Raw genomic sequence first — 22,223 nt, forward strand, 5'->3', positions numbered from 1 at the left:
TGCCATTTAATGATGCTAGTACGGCACCTGGTTTCCATGTTTAGAAGATCACCCTAGCAACTGGGCAAAGAATGGGACTCTAGGAGAGATCCAAGGGGATGAGAGGTCAGTTTGGGGGCTGTTGACATAAGCTAGACAAGGTAATGGTGAGGGAGTGTGAAGCAGAGTCCTGTCTTCTTAAAACAGCCATTTAAACAAAACAGGGTTAGGGGGAACATCCCCATAAGGGCTGTTGTGTTGCTGTACAGCATAGCTGGTTGCCTCATTAAAAACACAGATTTCAGGCAACCTGGTTAATAAGTCCGGCCTTGCTATGAAAAAACACAGTCGGTTTGTTTACCATGGCAAAGCTTGTCTGTGGCTCAGATTGTACATTCAGTAGAGGATGGGCCCAGTTTCTCAGCCAGTAACTGTTTTGGTTTTCTTTATTCTACATCATAGTGCCTCAGTTCATTTTGACAGAATGTATAGATATATTCATTATGTAGGGGGAGTGTTGTCATGTCATGTTTCCAAAGTACCACGACTCTGGTCTTTGAAAAAATTGGTACCTTGCAAAATTTATTAATACATCAGGAAAGGGAGAAAAACTATCTTTGTTGACATCTCAGGCTGTCAGATTTTAAATGAAATAAATAGCCCAGTTTGTGCTTCTATACCAATGTGGTTTAGGATTTTGCTTTACAAGTAACAAATTGGAGTTGTTTACAGACCAAAACCCTCGTGGATTTGTGTGGTTGTCCCCAGCTGTGGTGAGGGTTGTCGTTCAGATGTTATGTTAATGACTTTTCTGTTGTGACTTGAAAACGTTCATTTTAGCTTCCATTTCCAGAGGGACAGAGTCTATCATGGAGCCAGAAAGACAGTTCAGGGGTTAAGAGCACTTGCTGTTCTTCCAGAAAATCCAGGTTGGATTCCCAGCTCTTGTGTGGCTGCTCACAGTTATCTTAACTCCAGTCTGAATTATAGAGCCAGTGTGGTCTCTATAGAGTTCCAGACCGGCCAGGGCTACACATTGATATCTGTCTCACCGGTCCCTAACCAGAGAGCAGTCAGTGTCTTAACCAATGCGCCATCTCTCCAGCTCAAAAATCTTGAGCTTTTTAAAGAATTAAAAGTCACCATGCTGCTGCTTCCAGGAGCCTGTGAAACCACAGTGGCAATGGTGTCAACTGCCAGCATGCAAAGCCCTTTTCTGATTGACTTTGAGAGATGAAGGAAGCCTCTGTGGGTATGAGGGAATATGGGGATCCCTGGAAGTTTGTTTATTTTGTTTGTGGTATTGGAGGGATTGAATTTGGGCCTCACATAAGCTCAGCACATCTTCTGGTGCTGAGCTAGATTTCTAGCCCTGGAGAACTCTTGTTCAGTATGTAGAACCTTTCATGCCCCCTGCCCCTCCCCCACCACCATTGTAACAATTTCTCTTCCTAGGTAAGTTTCACTGCCATTGTTCCTCCATCCAGAGTCAAGCTCCAGCTTCAAAGGTCCCCAAACGAGGAGCTGTGTCCTCCTTACCAGAGCCCATGGACTCCACCCTCCCCACCTCACCCTCCCCTACTCCACCCCACCCCTTCGCCCCCACCCCACATCCCATCCCCACCCCATCTGGATGTTTTTCCTTCTTTGCTCATGGATTCCATCAAGCTCAAGTCTCCAGTCCCCTCTGAAGAGAAATCCCCACTCTTTCTCTCTCCCTCAAGTCACCGGCTTGTTCAGACCTTGCAAGCTGCCCCACTGAATGCCCCTCAGACCAGACCTGCTGCTTGCCTTCTCTTACCTTCTCTCTAACCCCCACCCACCCCCTCCACCCCACTCCCCACCCCTGCCACACCCAGATTTCTTCCTCAAAGGATACTTTTCATCTGGAAGGATCACTTGCTGTAAAGGGCACCTCCTTCCACCCAGTGGTCCTCAGGTGATGACAATGACCCTCAAGCAGGTGGAATCCGATTGCTGTCTCCACCCAGAAGGAAGTCTTGCTCCTCCCTAGCACGGTGGAATGACTCCAGGCCTGTGGTAGGAAACACACATTAGAGCTGCTGCCTTAGGCCAGATAGCAAGAAAGACAGACAGATGAGCCGTGTCAAGGGACGGAGGGGCCACCAAGACATTACCCCATAGGGTGAAGCTTCAGTATGCGAGGTATCTGCAAAGGCTAAATGCAACTAACCAGGTCATTTGTGCGTGCCAAGACAAACACCAGTTCATAATTATAATAATAATGCTTGGAGAGAAATTCGAGCAAGCAAACATTGCCATCAGCAGCTGCCTACTTGGGTTTTACTACAGTACCATGAGTTTATTCAAAAGCAGCACTCCCGAAGCAAAGGAATCGGGCTCCAGGTTGTCTTTCCTGGGCCAAGCTGATGGCAAGGAATTGAAATAACGAAGAAGTTATTACTGTCTTGCTAAGGATCAAACTTAGGCTCTCAGGCAGGCTAGGCAAGTGCACTACCACGCTGAATGCCTAGCTAGGCAAGTAATTTATACACAGATCCTAGCTTATAACTATGGAAGGAATGTCCAGCCATAGTTTGCACATGCCCACAGCCCCTCATCTGTGAGATTGTTACCCCCAGAACTGAACTTAAGTCCCACCCGGACCTGAAAACAAATGAATCAGGTTTAGAGAGAAGGCAAGAGGCAGGTCCGGCCTGTGGGACATTCAGTGAGGCAGCTTGAAAGGTCTGAACAAGCTGGTGACTTGAGGGACAGAGGAACAATGGAGATTACTGTGCACAGGGGACAGAAGACTTGAGCTTGATGGAATCTATGAGCAAAGAAAGAAAAAATGGAGGTCAGCAAAATTTTGTCACAAGTTGAGCTTTAGAAGCCAAAGATACAGTGTCCATTTTATTAAATGTTTGGTAGCTTCATAATTAGATAAGAAATGTCCATAATTTCTATCAATATATGCTGAAGGAAGCAGGATTTCACTGTAGAACAGTTATGAAAAGGAGGTAAAAAGAAAGTTTTCAAGAGAGAAAGAAAATAAGTTGATGTTTTAGTTTCTAAAAATTGAAGCATAGGTGCACAGGAGGCAGGCTAACCCTACCCTAAACCACTAAGCCCTTTTCACTCTTCATTGTAGAAAGGGCTCTTGTTAAATCAACCAGGCTGTACTTCAGTCTGCTCTGTTAGCCAGGCCAGTCTTGAGCTTGCAATCCACCTGCCTCAGCCTCCCAAGCATCTGGGGTCACAGTACCTTGCTACCAAACCCAACCAAAGACCTGATGATTATAAAACCTGGGTGATGAAAATAATGGCTGAAGCCAGTGGTGGTGCACCCTGTGAATTCAAGGTCAGCCTGGTCTACAGAGTGAGTTCCAGGACAACCAGAGCTACACAGAGAACCCTGTTTTGAAAACCAAAGAAAAAAAAACAAGAAAAAGATGGACAAAACAAATGTGCCAAAGTTTTGTAAACTGTTGAAACCGGGAGTGGGCCTCCGATGGTTATTTTTATTGCTACTTTTGAGTGTGTTTCTCGTTTTGGTTGATGAGAAGGAAGTTGTTCTAGAACAGCATGTCTCTGAAGTTCAGGCAGTTGACGCTGGAGTCATATCACAGGTGAGATTTCAGAATGGGATGCGTCAATATCCACCCCCCACCCCCCACCCCCACCCCTCCACCCCCGCCATTGAGGAACCTAAGCCCCGCCCCTTCCTTATGTCGATTCTCCATCTCACTCTCACTTCTTCCCTGGACTGGGCATTCCCTAGGACTGTGGGCTATCTTCTCAGATCGAGTAGCGGTTTTCTAACAAGGCAGACTATCCTGGCTTAGAAAGAAGCCATTTCTTTTGGGATGAGGCATGTTGACCCTTGGAGCCTCCTGTTGCCCTCCAGCCCCCTCAAGCTTGATTGCGACCAAGTTTATGACTCAGGGACTGTTTGCCTACAAGAGAGTACACGCTGCCATTTTTATTGTGCTTTTAAAAATATAAATTTTTCTATCGTTAGAAGAAGGGTGTTGATTGTTTTGAGACAACGTCTCAGAGTATAGCCTCGACTGACCTGGAACTCGCTCTGTAGCTTCAGTTGGCAGGAAACTTGTGGCAATCCTCCTGCCTCAGCTTTCTGAGAGCTAGGGTTACAACTGTGTGCCACCATTCTTGGCTTTAACTGCACTGACTATTTTTAAATACATAGTTAAGTATTGTTAAATACGTGTGTGTTATTTTGCAATGTTTGTGCATGAGTCTGCATGTGCATGGGCACACATATGCCTAGAGAGATCAGAGTTCGGCCATTCTCCACCTTATTTATTTATTTATGTATTTATTTATTTATTTATTTTGGTTTTTTGAGACAGTGTTTCTCTGTATTGTTCTGGAGGCTGTCCTATAACTCCCTCTGTAGACCACGCTGGCTGAACTCATAGAGATCTGCCTGTCTATGCCTCCCGAGTGCTGGCATTAAAGGTGCGTGCCACCAATGCCCAGCTCCACCTTATTTTTTGAGACAGGGTCTGTCTCTGAACCTGGAGTGTCTGGCTGGGAAGCCTCGTGGATCCTTCTGTCTCACCTCCACCTGCTTTTTCCTTCTCTCTCTCCCTTCCTTCCTCCCTCCCTCCCTCTTTTTACATTTTTCTTTTTTTTTAAATATAGGCACTGGAGACCCGAACTCATGCTTGCAAAGCAAGCATTTTACTGACAGCTGCCTGTCCAGTGCCTGCAATGTCTTGTTATCTTGTGAAACACTGAAGCCCTGTGCCTGCTGAACAGACCTCCCCTCCCCTCCCACCAGGCCGCCACCATTCTGTCTCTGAATTTGCTGACTCAGGGTACTTACAACAGCAAACAATCCCACTCACAGGACTGGGGATGGTTCTGTTACTTTCTGTCTTTGGGGACTCATTTGCATGGCGTGGGCTTTCTTTGCTCATACTACATACATGTATTTCTACATACAACTCCATGTCCCATTAATGTCTTAAATCTTTACCCCAGGGTGTGGGCTTTAGTGTTGTAATAGCCATGGGCACTCTGGTGGCTTCTGCTGTACAGGTGACTCAGCTTTGAGGGGACATTTCCAGCCTTCCTCTAGGTCAGCTTATTTCTTCCATATGCTAATTATGGGTTCTCCCCGGCCTCACTCTCCACCCTGTCCCCCTGCTTCTCCCCAGTCTGGGAGCACAGATTTAGCTTGCCCCAAATAATGTGTTCTTATATAGAAATGGTTCCAAGAAAGTCTTAAGTGTTACAGAACAAAAGAAAGTCATAACTCAGGGTGGTTTTCAAATTGGAAGCTTCAAGGGTTCACAGCTAAGTAGGGAAATCTCTGCTCTAGGTCTCAGATGTGACCTGGTGACATCCTTAGCTTTTGTGTTGGCGGAAGCTAACGTTTGGTTAGGACATTCCAGAAAGTTCCACATGACAATCTCAAGGTTTTCAGGTCAGCCACAGAGATGGACAGTGGATGGCTAAAAATAGCTCAACAATTTGACTCTGGATATGCAGCATTCTGACTCAACATACCATGCTCTAATCAGTGAGTTAACATTAGATAATCTTTCACATGTTATGGCTTCTTATAAAGTATGTTTTATTCATGGTACAATGCCCTCAAAGTTCAGCCATATTGTAGTGTGTGTGTCCAGTCTCCCCTTTGATGCAGTGTGGTCTGGTGGTAAAATGCCAACAGCAGTGGATCTGCCAACAAGTTTTTCCTTATTTTATTAAGCCAAGTAATATTCCATTGCACATATAGTCCACATTTTCTTTTCACCTTTGTTCAACAGTGGACACCCAGGCTGCTTTTGACTTTTGACTACTGTTCATGCTGCTCTGAATAGAGTTGTAAAACCACTGCTTTGTACATAATGACTTTTCTCCCTTGGTTTCAAAGTTCCAGAACTCTCAGGCCAGGTTTAAGGTCCAGGTACATGAGCACCCTTCCCTCTGAGAGGCTGGTCTGCTCTCACCTCCACAGACCAGAAGCCTCATGTCTTAGTCAGTTTTCTATTGCTATGAAGAATCACTATCAGCAATGTAACTTATAAAGGAAAGCATTTAATTGAGAGCTTGCTTACAGTTTCAGATGGTGAGTTCAGGACTGTCGTGACTGTTGCAGTGGTAGCCTGCTGAGCAGCAGCTGAGAGCTTCCATCTGAACCACAAGCAGGAGACAGAAAGAGAATGATACTAGGCCTGGTATTGGCTTTTGAAACCTCAAAGCCCACTCCCAGTGACACACCTCTTCCAACAAGACCACGCCTGCTAATCCTTCCCAAACAGCTCTACCAACTGGACAGTAAGCATTCACATATATGAGGCCATGGGGGACAATCTCATTGAAACCACCGCACCTAGCTACCCACTCCACAGAGCCTTAAAGGTAGATGGTCCCTGTCTTTCCCCTATGCATTTCATTTGAAAGTAAACCAAAAAGTGTTCCTAATAATAAAGCACAGAGGAAGAAACTCAAGAGTGGAAATTATCTCATTCTCCTGCCTCCCACTGCATGGGGGCTGCTTGCTGAGACAGATTGTATCTCTAAAGCGTCGTTCCAAAACTACCCAAGTGTGTGCAAGCATGTGAGCATGTGTGTGAGAACTTGTGTGTGTGCATGTGTGTGTGTTTGTGCATGTGTGAGTATGTGTGCATGAGTATGTGTGTATGCATGTGTGTGTGCATGCATGTGTGTGTGTGTGTTGTTTTTGCTTTTAAAAAAGAGTCTCATTGTATCTGGGGTAAAAGTGTACTTGCTCAATTAACTGTATACCCCTTTCTGTGTAGCAGGATGCCTTGGAAATAATGGGCAGGAGTGCTATTTCAGTGCTTACACATGATGCTGAATTTAATACCCCATGCACGTATGTATCCTTGCTTGTTGGTGTGAGCCCTGTGGGATAGAAAAGGAAGTGTTGGACAGAAGAACATGGATATTTAATAATTTGCTGTCCTAAAGTCTCCTGATTTATCTGCCAGGGGTCAAGAAAGGCTTGTGTTTTTTATTTTGACATTGAGGCAAACATTCCAGTTTATTCTTATTTGATCACCAAATAGTCCTCTCTAAGCTACATCCACACAGCTTCTACTACTTAATTAAAACCTGTGGGAAAATCTGCTAGGTTAATGAGTTTACCTGATTGCAACATGCATTGTCTGCTTATAGCCTTATGCAAATTCCCCAAACAAGTAATTGTGTATTCTTTTATATTTATTTTAGTGTGTGAGCGTGTGTGTGTGTGTGTGTGTGTGTGTGTGTGAGCATGTGTGTGAGTATGTGTATAAACATTGTGTGCATGTGAGTGTGTGTGAGCATGGGTATGTGAGTATATGTGTGTGCATGTGAATGTTGTGAGTGTGTGTGTGTGTGTGTGTGTGTGTTTGAGTGTGTGTATGAGATACCAGACCAAGTACCATCTTGTCCAGGTGGTTATAAAGCTTGCAGGAGTGGTGGTCCATCCTGGCATGCTGACTCCACAGCACCTCCACTCACTGTGTTAACAGTGTCCCTAAGCCTAGGTGCTGGCTCCCAAAGGGACACCTCTGGAAGCTTTGGCGACTTCTCTGTGGTCTTCTTTTTTTTTTTTTTTTTTTTTTTTTTTTTTGGTTTTTCGAGACAGGGTTTCTCTGTATTGTTTTGGAGGCTGTCGGTCCAGCCCGGCCTCGAACTCACAGAGATCCGCCTGCCTCTGCCTCCCGAGTGCTGGGATTAAAGGCGTGCACCACCACCGCCTGGCCTGTGTGGTCTTCTTATTTCTCCTGATAACATCAGAAATTGCAGAGAGGAGAATCTGGGAGGAGAATGTTTATGTCATATCCCCTGGACCTGGAGTTACAGGTGGTTGTGAGCTGCCCCATAAGGTGCTGGGAACAGAACTCAGGTCCTCTGAAAGACCATCAAGTGCTCTTACAACTGAGGCATCTCTCTAAATCAGTAATTTTATATTTTTGTTGATACGTTTTAGGATTTTTCTACTGAAAAGCTGATTTTGTAAATATTTGCATATTTTACTTACAGGGTTGCATAAATACATTTTAAAATACAAGGTCTCTTCTTTTGTTTTTCCTTTGAAGAAAACTTGGCTTTTGCCCCGTCACTTCTTCATTTTGAGAAATTGCAAGCTGACTACAAAGTTCAAATCCCGTAAAAGACTTCTAGGCCATTTGCTTCGGGGAAATAGCTGCCTCCTACCCCAATTTTATCTTGAGTACTCTGGATTCTTAGATGGTTTGCATAGGGCCGCGATCTTACAGCTATAGCAATTATATTTTACATGTAAAGATATCATCAAATGAAGCCCAAGCAATTGTTCAGGGCATGAAGATTTGCCCACGAGCCCTCCTGTTGACAGTGAAGTGCCTGGGCAGAGATACCTTGTCATCAACAGTCGCGTTTATACATATGTTTACTCCTTAGCCAGACAGGCAGTCAGGACTGGATCAGAGGCCAGCATGCCTTGGTCCACCCCCACCCGGGTCCCCGCGGGTCTCCTTTTGTGTGTGCCCTGCGTCCTTTCTAGGCGTGTCTGCGCGGCGGTACAGAGACAGTGCCGCACCCAGAGCAGCCTGGCTGTCTGCTCAGGGAGATGCCACTGTCAAAGGCTGGGTGGTCGGGCGACAGTTCATCCGCCCAGCTCTGAGGATTCCCAGAGAGGAGGTGGCCCTCGCTGCTGCTGCTGCTGCTGCTGGGGCTGCTACTACTGCTGCTGCTGAGCCACCAGCGCGGCTCTCGCCCCTCCCTCACAGGAGGATTTGCCAGCCGCCCCGCCCTCTCCTCCCAGATCCTCCTCTCTTCAATTGCCGAAGTTATCCGGAGAAATAAGGTAGCTGGGGGACCACATGGAAGTTGTGACAGCTCCACGGAGCGTCCCTTTGGGAGCCAGCACCTCGGCTTAAGGGACCGCCGCTGACACGTTGAATGCAGGTGCTGTGGAGCCAGCCCGCCGGGATGGGCCATCACTGCTGCAAGCTTTATAACTGCCTTCAGTGCCTGGACAAGACGGTACCTGGCCTTCCCTCTCTTTTCTTTCCCTCCTCCTTGGTCTGGGCAGAGAAGGTGCGAGCATCCACCTCTGGCCTCCCCCACCTCCCTCGCATGCCTGTATGCTTTGTTGGTGAGCAGGAAGCTCCGGGTTCTCCTTCCAGGGTACTGGATCGTGAGTGGTGCTCATAGAAAAGCGTTTGCTCTCTCGGGCTCTGCAGGGCTTTACATAATGTTGTGTTCCTGCAGGCTCAGATAAAACTGTTGCATTTTGCAAACACAGTGGGAAGGTCTTGAAATACAAACTGCGAGGGGAATCCTGGGAAGGTTCCTAGTGCATTTTAGGTACCTGGGAAACCTAAGATGCTCTGGTGTGGGCGGGATGTGGGTCAGCTAGGCACAATGTTTTCACTAAGCCAGACTGGAACTTTGAAAGTTTATCAGTCCGGATTCAAAGAGTATCTCCTCTTGGGACTGATTGTCCCTGTCAGAGAAGAAGGCACCGGGATCTCCTGTCACAAAGTGGTAGGTAACATGAGGGCCAACCCTTGGCGAGCCGGGGAGTCTGGGGGTTCATTAGGAAGAAAACCCACGGCCAGAGAACAGAAATCAAGTCAGAGTAGGCACTGTCTGGGGATTCAACACAAAACCTGGCTTTGCTTTGGACACTTGTGTAGTCTGGGCGCTTACAGAGGGGTGTGGGTGTTTTTAATTCCGTCTCAAGATAACTACTAACAAGAACTCTTCTTGGGCTATATATTTCATCAAAGATGCATGAAATGGAATCTCATGAGGGACGAGGTGACTGAAATTGCCTCTGTTCTATCCACGGGGCATCAGTTAGTAGACAGCTTGGGGTGTAGTGTGTGACCAGGTGACGGGGAAATATATGGCTTAATTTAAAACTCATTACAGGGCTGTCACTGGGGATCATCTTCTGTGAGTTCTCATGAACCCTGACCTGCTGCTCACACACCATCTCAGAAAACTAAACTGTCCCCTAAAACTCACCCAGGACTTCTGTTCGGGTATGGGCGTCCCGGTGAATTTAGCTTCTGCTGACCAGAGTCAGAGTTTAAGCTGTGTGTGCATGTATTAAAGAAATAAAATTTACAGGCAGCATCTATAAAAGCCTCCACTGAAGCGGCTTTTTCAGAAGGTGTGGCCCCAGAAAGGAGTTCAAGGATGCTTTATGACACTAGTTTGCTGAAGGGAAAGATAAGCCATGTGCCCAGAAATAGCATCAAGTTTGTACCCCTGAACTCAGTCCAAAGAGTTCCAGAAATAAAGGCAGACACAGAGATGTGGCCTGTCATCTCAGCTCCTGGGCTAAGAAGTTTGGGCCACCAAGGGCAGCATAATAAGATCCATCTCCAAAACACTATTTTTTATCTTTTAGAATAGAGATTGTCCAAGGGTGATGCACACCTTTAATCCCAGCATTTTGGAGGCAGAGGCAGGAGGATCTCTATGGTTTTGAGGTCATCCTAGTCTACATAGCCAACTCCAGGTCAGCCTGCACTACATAGTAAGAGAGAGAGAGAGAGAGAGACCAGTCTTTTGTTTGAGAAACTATATCCTAAAGTGAACTTTGCCCCTGTTTTATCTTAAATTAAATTACTAAAAAAAACCTTCCTTATATTATTCTTGCATTTAAGGATTTTGGAAAATAATTTGATGTTGTTCATCTCTTTAGAAGTGTGACATTTAAGTAGCTGTCGTTTGTTTTAGCTTTGAAACCCCAAATTCAGTACTTAAATTCTCTGCATTAAAATGTAGAACATTGAATTGCATTAATGAACCTTTTCATTATGCTCACCCCCACGTATTTTTCTTTGCCCTGTTTCAGAATAGTATTCTTACACCAGGTTTAATGGATATATATTTATAGCGTTCTTTGAAGGAGTTGGGGGCTTCCTCTCTTAAAATAAAAGCAGGCCTTGTTGTGTTGTTGCTTGCTTTTCAGGGTAACTTCACAGGAAGTGTGCCTGAATCCATCCTTCATTCCATAGCTACCTGTTGCCCAGGCTATGTGATAGGAGACATAGGATTTCCTATGCCTTTGGGCGTATCAGCCTGTAAATCCCAGTAAGCCCTACCCTCTGTTAGACCTCACAGCCGAACATCAACACAGTTTGAAAAATGTTAGTGTAAAGATCATCAGAAAGTTTTCCTGGTTGCTGTAGCCCAGCTTATCATCCCTACAAAATTATTGTAGTCTTTCTGGGATTGGAGAGATGGCTACTCTTCCAGAGGTCTTGAGTTCAATTTTGAGTAACCACATGGTGGCTCACGACCATCTGTAATGAGATCTTGTGCCCTCTTCTGACCTGCAGGGATGAATGCATGAGGAACACTGTATGCATAATAAATAAATAAATATTTATGAATAGATAAATAAATCTTTCCTACTATATCACATAACTTTGAGAGAGGACATTTGCTCTTAAGAGACATTTTTTTATTACACTGGAGCTAAGATGTTGTTTTTAAAAACAGTGAGATTCAAAGTAATGTTTCAAGTCATTTCAGAGATGAGGCTAGAAAAGCAGTGCCTGGGAATGGTTCTCTACCGCGATGCACCAAAAGAAACTGTACAGTCTTTCTGAAGAACAAAATAAAAACAAAACTGCTAAGTGAGAAAGCGGTTTTTTAAGACCTATCTGTGCAAGGACTGGAGGGGTGGTTCTGTAGTCCAGCGCACTGGCTGCTCTTGCAGAAGACCTGGGTTCAATTCCCAGCACCCATATGGTGACTCACAACTATCTGTAACTCCAGTTCCAGAGGATCCAATGCCCTCTCCTGGCCTCGTTGGGTACTGAATGCAGGTGCTGCACCTAAATACCTGCAGACAAACTACCTATACACATAAAAGTAAATAGTGTTTTAAAAGCTATTCATGCCTGTTATCTTCTGACTTACCCAAAGCTATTCAACTAGCATATTTATCATTGCTTTCCTCCATGCCCCGTTGCTGCGGAGACTATCAAAGAACTATTTATAGACATGAGCAGCCTTTTATCAGTTACTAATTCCCTTGTGCTTTCACGGTCTCCAGGGAAATTGCAGGTTGTATAGACAACAGTGACACATATGGAGCAATTAAACACTAGTTACAGACTGGAGAATAATTAAATGAAGGTTCTAGCCACGCCCCAACTCCGAAACAAGTTGGGAGGAAAGCGTAGACAAGGTTCTTGGGGATGGGGTGGAATTTCTTAATTACACTTGTATGAATGGGGTGGGGTTTTATTAAACTGACAAGGAGTGAGGAGGTAAATACGAGCAAAGAGTACAAGAGGAAAGTGCTTTTGCTCAGCGTGATGAGCATAAGAGGGTAGTTCTCGCTTACAATAAACTCAGCAAAATATAATGGGAGCCAGACTTACATTTCCTAACTTATAGCAATGGAAAAGTGCAGATCTGCCTGGGATTTTTTGTTTTGTGTTGTTTTTAACAGAGATGCAATCTGGCTGTAGGGGTGCTTGATGGCCATGCTTTTGGGGAAGTAACTAAAGAAAGGGAGAACCCACAAAAAGTCAAAAGTTTCCCAAGTGCAAGATAAATGAGTTAACACTCTCCATGCTGGCTCATTCCCCCTTCTCCTGCTTTCACTCTAGAATATTCCTGCCTTGTGTGTTTGATTAGCATCCCTTCTCCTTGGCCCCATCAGTCTCTGTCCTTTCCAGTTGCTCGTTAGCCATCCAGATGTGAATACCCTCGTTATCTCCCTGCCGGATGACGCTTCCTCATTAGTCACCGTCTCCAGGGTAAACAGGATGTTTTCTTTTAACTAGTGATTCTCCCAGCATGCACAGGGGCAAAGGCTGGCGTAACCTTTTAAGTTCAGTCACTCTGGTTTCTTTTAGTACAGGGTTTGAGTATACCGTTTACACAATTAGGCATTGACATGTACGGAGGAATATTAAGTATGAGCGGCCCTTTGTGTTGAATGGGTTTGTATTAAATTTCATTTGGAAATTGGGTCATTATACATTCACAGTAGCTTCGTGGTAATTATTTGGGAAAGAAACAATGCTTATTGATTAACTCAAACATTGTGTCAGCACTGTCTTAAAGCCGGAATAAAAGGAAAACTAAAAGGTCACCCTACATCTCAAGGGACTTCTGTGCACAGAAAGCCATGGAAATTACTGTGGAGATGTGCGTGTTCTGGGACTGGTTCACCTGAAGATGCCAAAGGAAGTGTTTCCCCAGGAAGACACTGAAGGCTTGAATGAACTAATCAATTGCCCACATTCATGGGTAAGAGGCAGTGCTGGTTCAGAGAGCAGTGGGAAGCTCCTAACTTCTTTGCAGCATCGCGTGTAAGTGTGCCGTGTGTGAATTTCAGTTCCCAGTAGAAGGGACCGAGCTGTTTCCTCAAACGTCAGAAAGATCCCTACCCTCCTTTGTTCTCTGGGGCAGGGTCTTACAGTGCTGCCCATGCTGGCCTGGAAGCTGCTGTATCTGCCTCTTCCTCCCAAGTTCTGGGATTGCAGGTGTGTATCACTGCACCCCGAGCCTTTCCACTTCCTATTTAATTCCTTGTGTGGTCTTTTGCTTAGCTCGGGAACAGCATGGCTCACATTACACGGTTGATGCCTATGATTAGCTCTCACACAGAACTGGCTAAATCTGTTGGAAGGGGCCTGAGGAGCTGGCTCTGCAGTTAAAAGCACTGGCTGTTCTTGCAGAAGACCTCGCTTTACTTCCCGGCATCCACTTCAGGTGACTCACTACTGCCTGTGACTCCGGCTCCAGGGGACCTGATGGATGTGACCTCCACAGGCACCTACAGTCACATTCACATACCCACACATGTACACATAAATAACTACAGCAGGAATATGTCATTTTTTACAAAGACAGCAAAGACTTTTAAGAGTTCTTGGGCACACACACGCACACAAACGCACGCACACGCCAGGCAAGGGAAACACATCTTAGAAGCATGCTCAGACTACAATGAATTTCATAAGTTGTCCTCGGTACCTCTTGCAGATAAGCAACAATTTTTTTCAGTGAATATTGCAGTCCAGGGTCAGAAGTTACACAGAGAAAAAAAAAGTACGGGCCCATTAGGTGGGATGACAAAGGCTCCCAGAAGGCCCTGGTGCTGTTTTGTAGCACTGGTTCTCCTGGCTTTTGCCTGGGAAGCTCCCTTCACAGACACTGTTTGTTTCTCCTCTGGCCTTAGCCTCCTGGACTTCTCACACTATTCTGTAATTGCTTGTATATCGGCTCACTTTGAGACACTGTCTTCTTGGAGGCTAAAATGCCATTTGCCTGGCACATAGTAGGCACTCAGTGGTAGCATATAAACTTCTCATTTCTGGAGCCACTGGGGGAGCAGCCATCCAGAGATACTGGGATGTAATCCCAGTTTTATTGATTGGTTGCTTGTTCAAGGAGGGGCATGGATGGCTGATGCCCAAATGTGGTTACCAAGTGACGTTAACCAGGAGAGACAGCTTCACTTCCTGTTACCACCAGGCCCATGAGGCAGTGTCAGCCATCTAGACAGATAACTCCTAGTGACTAAGCAGGTTAAGGTAGCAGAGTGTGGCAGATTGGCTTGGGGCTTGGCCACACATCCGATTGCTTGGTGTCACAGGAACGAGTGGGTTCTGTGCTCTGCCAGGTGTGTCTAGCCAGGAAAGAGGGACGACAGAATTCTCAGGAGTCTGTGGAAGACTGTGGCAAGTCAAGGGAGTCAAAGGAAGCAGACATTCTGTGGCACCTACATTGGAGACTGGGGAGGAAGGGTGAGTGGCGTGTCTCCTGGTTCCTGACCATCATGGCTTCCACATCTCATATTTCTATGCCACCCTAAAATAAACAGAGAGCCGGTGCTGTGAAGGAGAGGTACACGAACAAGTGGAGATGGGGGTGCAAGAAGCTGCAGCTGCTGCCTTGGGGAGGGCATGAGTGATCCCCAAGACCCATGTGAAGTTAAGCCTGTCTTAGACTAAACAGTCCCCAGAGAGGAATGACTTTCTTGGACTCTGCAGTGCCTGGACTTTGTCACCAGGACAGTTTGGATGGTTGATGCTGGTGTCTATATTTAGCCCTCTTGAGTGAACGCAGGAGCTCATGTGCTTGGCACCAGTTAGGAATTTTCCACACCTTCCCCATTTAGGGAAGTGCTGATCTGACCCCTGCATCAGAGGATGCCTTGCTCCTATCCTAGGCCCCCCATCTTGTCATCAGGCAGGGAGCAGTGGGGAGAGTGACTTGAGAACTTTGTAGAAGGCATCTTAATAGTCTCCGGAGTCTAAGGCACATCAAGACCAAGACTTGCTGGATCCTGTGGTCCCACGATGGGCATGGGGCATGTGCAGCTAGGACAAAACAAATGGAAGGTATCCTTGGTGTTCATCTAGAAAATGCGGGCCCTGCAGTCATAGCTGTTGACTCCATTGCAGGCTTCGTGACGTCATTCTGGTTTGGTTTTCAGAAAACACAAAACAACTGGCTTGATGCATTGGGATCATTTCAAAGATGAGCACTTAAGGAAGAAAGGTTCTCACCGGAACAGGCAGAACAGGCAGCGGGCCTTGGCAAGCTGAGGTGGAGCTGAGCCAGCCTCTTCAGCAGGAGTGTGTCCAGGGACGTCAGAAGGACTCATCTAGAACTGATAGGGAAACAAACAGCTACCCTGTCTGGAGTTACAACCCCAGAAGGCTGTGCTACTGAAGAGGCACAAAACACTTGCAATATCCCCACATGCAAGTCACAAATCAATTTCAAGGACAAACGTGGGTAGTGTGATGTAGGAGGGGCAGTTTAGGGGGGCAGCGGGGCCAGAGGGGTTGGCGGTACAGCTAGAGAACTTTCTGAAGTCAGGCGTGAAAAGACGTGTGACCGGGAGTGCTGGATCCGATCCCTGTCCACTTTGGAGGAGGGGAGGAGAGAATCTTGGTGTGTGCCCCTGGCATTTGATGGTGATTGGGTCCTGGGTTTAAACTCCTGCATTTTCCATTTCTAAGCCAAATGGTTCCTTCACTACATAGTCCCTATTACTATTACCGCATCCCCCCACCCCCCCAACCCCCATCCCCCCACCCCCGCTCCCATAAAGGGAAAGAAACCTCGGGGCTTGTTAACAGTACCAGTGGTCCTCTGAATCTATCATTTCTGTAACCACGGCTTCAGTGAATTGACCATGGATCTAAAATAATGAGGGAAAATGCTTTGGTACTGAAAACACACAGGCATTTTGTTTTTTGTTGTTGTTGTTTGGGGGGGGTTGGTTTATTTGTTTTTTTTGTTTTGTTTTGTTTGTCACAATTGTTCCCTAAGAGAAGAGACTATTCACAAGGTATTTAAGAGAAATGACTATTCACAAGGTATTTATACCATCTTCAGTATTATAAGCAATAGGGAGGTGGTTTTAACTCTAGGACAGTAGATTCTCAACATATGGATCGAAACCCCTTTGCAGTGTGAAATGACCCTTTTATAGGTCACCTAAGGCCATCAGAAAACACAGATATTCACATTACAAATCATAACAGTATCAAAATTACAGTTGGGAAGTAGCAAATGAAAAATGCATGGTTGGGGTCACCACAACATGAGGAACTGCACTAAAGGGTCATAGCATTAGGAAGGTTGAGAACCACTGCCCCGGGGGGAATAGGAATGGGTTCTCTGTACATAAGGCACTATTTTTTGTATAGGACTTGGGTCTGTATGGATTTGGGTATCCTGGTTAGGAGGAGTCTTGAGATCAGCCCTACAGATACCAAGTGTTGACTGTATTTGAAGAAGTGGAGGAAAGAGACAGTTATTCTATACATGGCTAAAGAATGTATTTGATAGAACTTAGCATTATAACCTTTATTAAATAGCAAATAACCTCTACCCAGAATGTTCTAGAACTTAGTCACTTTCCTTCTTGGGTCCTTCCTGCCACTCCCCTGGAAGGTTCAGGCTGTTTGCTATGGTGTAGTGATCCCACCAAGGGATGGTGCTGTACCATCAGACACTGGCTACAGTGGGACAGTGCTGTACCCATCAGACACTGGCTACAGTGGGACAGTGCTGTACCCATCAGGCACTGGCTACAGTGGGACAGTGCTGTACCATCATTGCTGGCTACAGTGGGACAGTGCTGTACCCATCAGATGATGGCTACAGTAGGAAGCTGAGGAGAGCACTGGCTTTGGTGTTGAAGTTGGAGTGAATCTTCTGTTTTTGCTAGGCTTTGATGATTCACTCCCGATGCTGTCTGAGTCTTTGTAATGCTGGTAGGAGCCTTTTTCATGCTATTCTTTGACTAATAAGCTAAGATTTTAGTCCTCCGCTGGTCTTTGTGAAGCAGAGAATGCGCCTTTTCCAAATTGTTCCTGATGTAGAAGTAAGTTAGTTTTCTTACTAGTTTATTGAAATGTAAATAGTGAAATGACCCTTCTCCAAAGCACTAAATTAGTACAAGACAACTGTCAGGTATCCATTGGAGGCTACCATTAGAACAAGTGTAAAGTCCTGGGGTCAATTTGATAAGAACACTTTCCCTGTTCTGACCTCCACATTCTTTGAACTGTGTCAAAATTGAGAGAGCTGGGGCTATGGCTCAGTCATAGAACACAGGCCTGGCACGTGTGAAGCTCTGAGTTTGATCCCAAGACATACATACATACACACAGAGAGAGAGAGAGAGAGAGAGAGAGAGAGAGAGAGAGAGAGAGAGAGAGAGAGAGAGAGAGAGAGAGAGAGAGACTCTATAGTCAATTTAGACCCAAGAGAGATATTAAAGAAATCAGAGCACAGGTCTAGGGATTTCACTCGATGTCAGAATCTCTTCCTGGCATATGTACCACTCAGGATTTTGTCTCTGCACTGCAAAAATAAATAAATAGGTAGATCAGATGGATAGATAATAGATAGACGATAAATAAATGATATATAGAAAATAAATGATAAATGAGGTAATATATGATAGACAGATGAGAGATTGAAGCACCAGATGAAGTGATTATTTATATTACTCTATTATTAAATAAAACTCGGGAGTCATATATTGGAGTAAAAACCTGATAGATTAAAGAGTGATGGGGAAACAATAAATGGACCCTACCTCTTCACCTTCCTAGATCAAGAAAGCCAGACAATCTTTTTAAGTCCCTGTGTCTCTCTATCCTAATCTGGGTCCACCAAAAACTCTATGGTTAATTCTGGCCAGCTGAATGTTGACTCCATCCTCTGATTCAAGGTTTAACTTTATTGGCAGTCTAAGGAATGTCAGCGTGTGATCAAAATATTCCACAAGAACAGATAGTTGATAGATGATAGATACAAGATATAGGTGATCGAAGATTGATAAATGATAGATAGATACATAGATGATAGATGATAGATAGATTAATAGATAGATAATAGACAGAACCAGAGCCTTTCTGAACATAGGTGATTAACACAGAGGAGAACCTATTACTATGGATGTTATCTAGTTACAAATAAAGTAAAAGGAAATCGTGCATCTCTAACACCACCTAATACATACGAAGCACTATTGTGGTTGTATTTATATCTACTCATTCATTTAACCCCATCATGACCCCATGCAGCAACCATGACACTTGAAGTGGCATCTTATGAGAATTAGGAGGATAGCGCTCTGTGATATAATTACTGCCTGAATTCAGAGAAAGCAGAGCTGCCATGGACTGAAGGGATAACAGAGCTTCGTAAATAGCATGGGAGTCAGTCTTAGTTGACTAATGCTGCTGTAGCAAAATGTCTCCAACTTTGCTGCCTGAACCACAGAATTTTGTGCCTCAGAACTGTGAAGCCGGGCAATCCAATGCCAAGGCAGGGTCAGTTTCTGACAGGGGCCCACACACTCCAAGATGGCTCCTTCTCGATTCTCTTGCTTGCATTGTGGAAGAGGTGAGCTAAACATGGTGCTTCTTTCACAAGAGTGCTAATCCCACTCATGAAAACTCCACCCCCACGACCTGATCACCTCCCATGGCCCTCATCTAAAGGCATCAGCATCAAGAGTTTAAACATACATATTTGAATGAGCCCCAGACAATCGGATCATGTAGGATCCACTGCTCTTAACAATTAGATCTTTCGGTAGACATTCTTACAAACTAGTTAGCCAACCATTGTTGATACCCATGCCATGAACTTGCTCATGCTAAGTAGTAAATGAACCACTGAGCTGCTTATCCAGCTGTTTACTATGGCAACAGGGTTTCATCCTGACATTATGAATATCATGACTGAGGTTCTCCCAGGAGCCCACAGTAAACTACCTTAGTCTAAATCAGTGGTTCTCAACCTTCCTAACGCTGCAACCCTTTAATACAGTTCCTTATGTTGTGGTAACCCCAAACCATGAAATTATTTTCATTGCTACTTCATAACTGTAATCTTGCTACTGTGATGAATCATTACGTATATATCTGTGTTTTCTGATGGTCTTAGGTGACCCCTGTGAAAGGGTCATTCAACCCCCAAAGGGTCTGGACCCACAGCTTGAGAACCACTGGTCTAAATGCAGCTGACTCACAAACACAATTGTGGGAACTGCCTCTAGTCCCAGAGAGCACCAGTTCACGACAGGCACTGTCCTGGTTTGGTTTTCTGTTGCTGTGATAAAACACTGACAAAAGCAAGCTTGGAGAGGAAAAGGTTTAATTTGGCTTACATGTCCTCATCATGGCCCATCATTGATGAGTAGATCCTTGGGGGCCCATGGACTGGAATTGCTCATAAGCCCTTCTTCATTTGGGGAGTGGGCCAACTTGACCCATGCGCATTATTATACCTCATGGTACCTTAAATGGAATGAAAATTCTGTTTTTCTTTCTACTTCTGCTAGATTTTCAAGTAGACACTGTCCTAGTTGGCTTTCTGCTGTTGTGATGAAAACCATGGCCAAAAGCAACTTGGGGAGGACAGGGTTTATTTGGCTTACATGTTCCAGTCATAGTCCATTCTCGAGCAAAGTTAAGGCCAGAACCATGGAGGAACATTGCTTACTGGCTTGCTTCCTATGACTTTCTTAGACAATTCAGGACCATATGCCCAGGAGTGGCACCACCCACAGTGGGCTGGGCCCTTTCCCATCAATCGTTAATCAAGAAAATGTCCTGCAGACACACCCACCAACCATCTGATGGAGTCAACTCCTCTGTTGAGACTCCCTCTTCCCAGGTGACCCTAGTCTGTGTCAAGTTGACAAAAATAAACTAGCCAGCACAGTCACGAAAGACAAGAGTAGTCAGTAATTAGGGGGCATTGTAATAGTTAGCCTTCCAACCCTATAATAAAATACCTGACATAATTAACTTACAAACAGAAAGGGGTAGTTAGCACTCAGTTTCAGACGTCCTAATCTTTGATTAGATGAACCATTGCTTTGGGCCTCAGGAGGGCATCCTGAATGGTACCAGTTGGAAACCTGAGGTAGAACAAGCTGCTACCTCATGGCTAGGAAGAAAAATGTGTGGTACCTCCTATGCTTTATAGTAATGTCCAGACTGGGTCAAAACTCACAGAAACCTCGCCGCTGTCAGGTCTTATGAGAAAAAAATGTTGCATGCTATGGCATCTGCTATGATTTTCATTATTCAGTAGATACTAACTAGTTATGGGCAAAAGAATAAGCTTAAGGGAATAATTCATTTAAAAAACAAACGTGTGTGTGTATACATATATATAGTTACTATGAGCTTTTGCATGGTCAGGAATCACTTATAAAAAAGTCAAATGAGAATTTGTATAATGTAATAATATATGCTAATACATTAATGTGTAGAACAGAGATGTCCTTAGAATTATTCCAGGGTGGTGTAGCCATGTGATACATTGAGAAGGTGGCTGTGGATGTTGTTTTATATTAATACTGCAAACAAATGAGTCTGACTTGGTTCTATTGGTTTTTATATAAGAAGAATGTTTCTTACCTTCAGGGATAGCCCTACTTGTTTAATATGACTAATTTGTTCCACACATGACTATACTGAATGTCACATGAGGGGACTCTCAGTATCCATTTTGTTTTTTTCAGAGTGAAAGTGCCCTTGCGAAAGAAAAAGAGCTGTCAATCGAACTTGCAAACATCAGAGATGAAGTGGGTAAGTCGGTTATGTGACATGAAGATGGTTTACCGCTGTAGAGGAGCCCGAAAATGAGGTGGTCTCATGGTAGCTGACTTTATTCAGAGCATCGGACAGTTTTACTCTGAGGGTTAAGAAAGGTCACATGAGGAAAGTTTCATAGTTCAAGCTGCATGAAATCATGAGGATAGCTGCACGTGAAAAAGATATTTTTCCACAGAGGCAAGCAAATAGCAACAGCCAATTGTAATGAACAATCTAAAGTGAGCTCACTCCTGTCTGTTACACCTGGGAGGAGCACAAAAAACACATTCTAAGCACAGTTCCTGTCTTTGGAGAAACTGAGGTCGCAAGACTCTAGTCTTGTTTTCCTGCAGTTTTCTCACAGGCACACAGAATTCCCCTAGTAGGATGTCATTCTTGGATTATGTTCTAGCAAAGACCACTGTGAATGCCTTTTCCTGATGCCTTGAATGTGTGACAATGGCCATGGTATTTCCCTCCCTGTCATGAGCCAAATCAGACCTGCCTGGACCAGCAAAGCTTCTTTTCCAGCACAGTGGCGGTCTGCTAGAGCCTCACAGGGAACCATAATTCTTACATAGGCCTGTCATCACAGCTGGCGACAGGACTAATCAGGCCTTGACTGTTCTTCGCAGATGACAGCACACACATCAGTCTCTATCACGGGCTGTGACAAGCGTCCCTCCCTCTAGGCATTCTGGGTTGTGTGAAATGCACGTTGCCTAGCTTCCTGCAGCTGTATGCGCCTTGCCATGAAAACTCTTGTCTCAAAAAGGGCTTAAAACACCTGTCTGGCTGGAACAAAATCATGAGGGATCATATTGAAGTGTGTAATCTTTAGGGATGGTCTGGTACATTCAGAGACTTGGTCAAAGTGAGGGTGATGTGGTAGGAAGCAGGCTTCCTCTTCAGGTGAGAGATGGCAAAGGGGTTTGCCAGGTCCCATTCCCCCATCCCCTTTCCTCTTCCTTCCTTTTTCTCTAGGACTATGGATTAGACTCAGTACCTTATTTATGCTAAGCAGCCACTAGACCGCTGAACTACAAACATTGTAAAAATGTTTTATTTGAAGCAGGATCTCATTTAAGTTACCCAGATGACCTTGAACTTGCTCTGCTGCCTAGACTGGTGAAATGTGTGACTTTTACCTCAGTCTCTTGAGCAGCTAGATTTACAGGCCTGTGT

The 22,223-nt window shown here is 44.9% G+C and overlaps 1 protein-coding gene across 5 annotated transcripts in view; it reads left to right on the top strand.

Annotated features, from left to right (window-relative positions):
- Nucleotides 1-22,223, top strand: part of Mtus2 (microtubule associated scaffold protein 2) — a 353,013-nt gene that overhangs the window by 294,751 nt on the left and 36,039 nt on the right. For 4 of the 5 annotated variants that reach the window (XM_040751389.1, XM_021234736.2, XM_040751390.1 and 1 more), the window contains one exon: nt 20,966-21,032. In XM_040751389.1, coding sequence (XP_040607323.1) covers nt 20,966-21,032 — 67 coding nt within the window. Of the gene's footprint in view, nt 1-8,642; nt 8,956-20,965; nt 21,033-22,223 lie in introns of those variants that run through there. The other variant, XM_005083178.4, reaches the window with a different exon arrangement.

Source organism: Mesocricetus auratus, unplaced genomic scaffold, assembly GCF_017639785.1.
Source record: "Mesocricetus auratus isolate SY011 unplaced genomic scaffold, BCM_Maur_2.0 Super-Scaffold_100008, whole genome shotgun sequence".
NCBI lineage: Eukaryota > Metazoa > Chordata > Mammalia > Rodentia > Cricetidae > Mesocricetus > Mesocricetus auratus.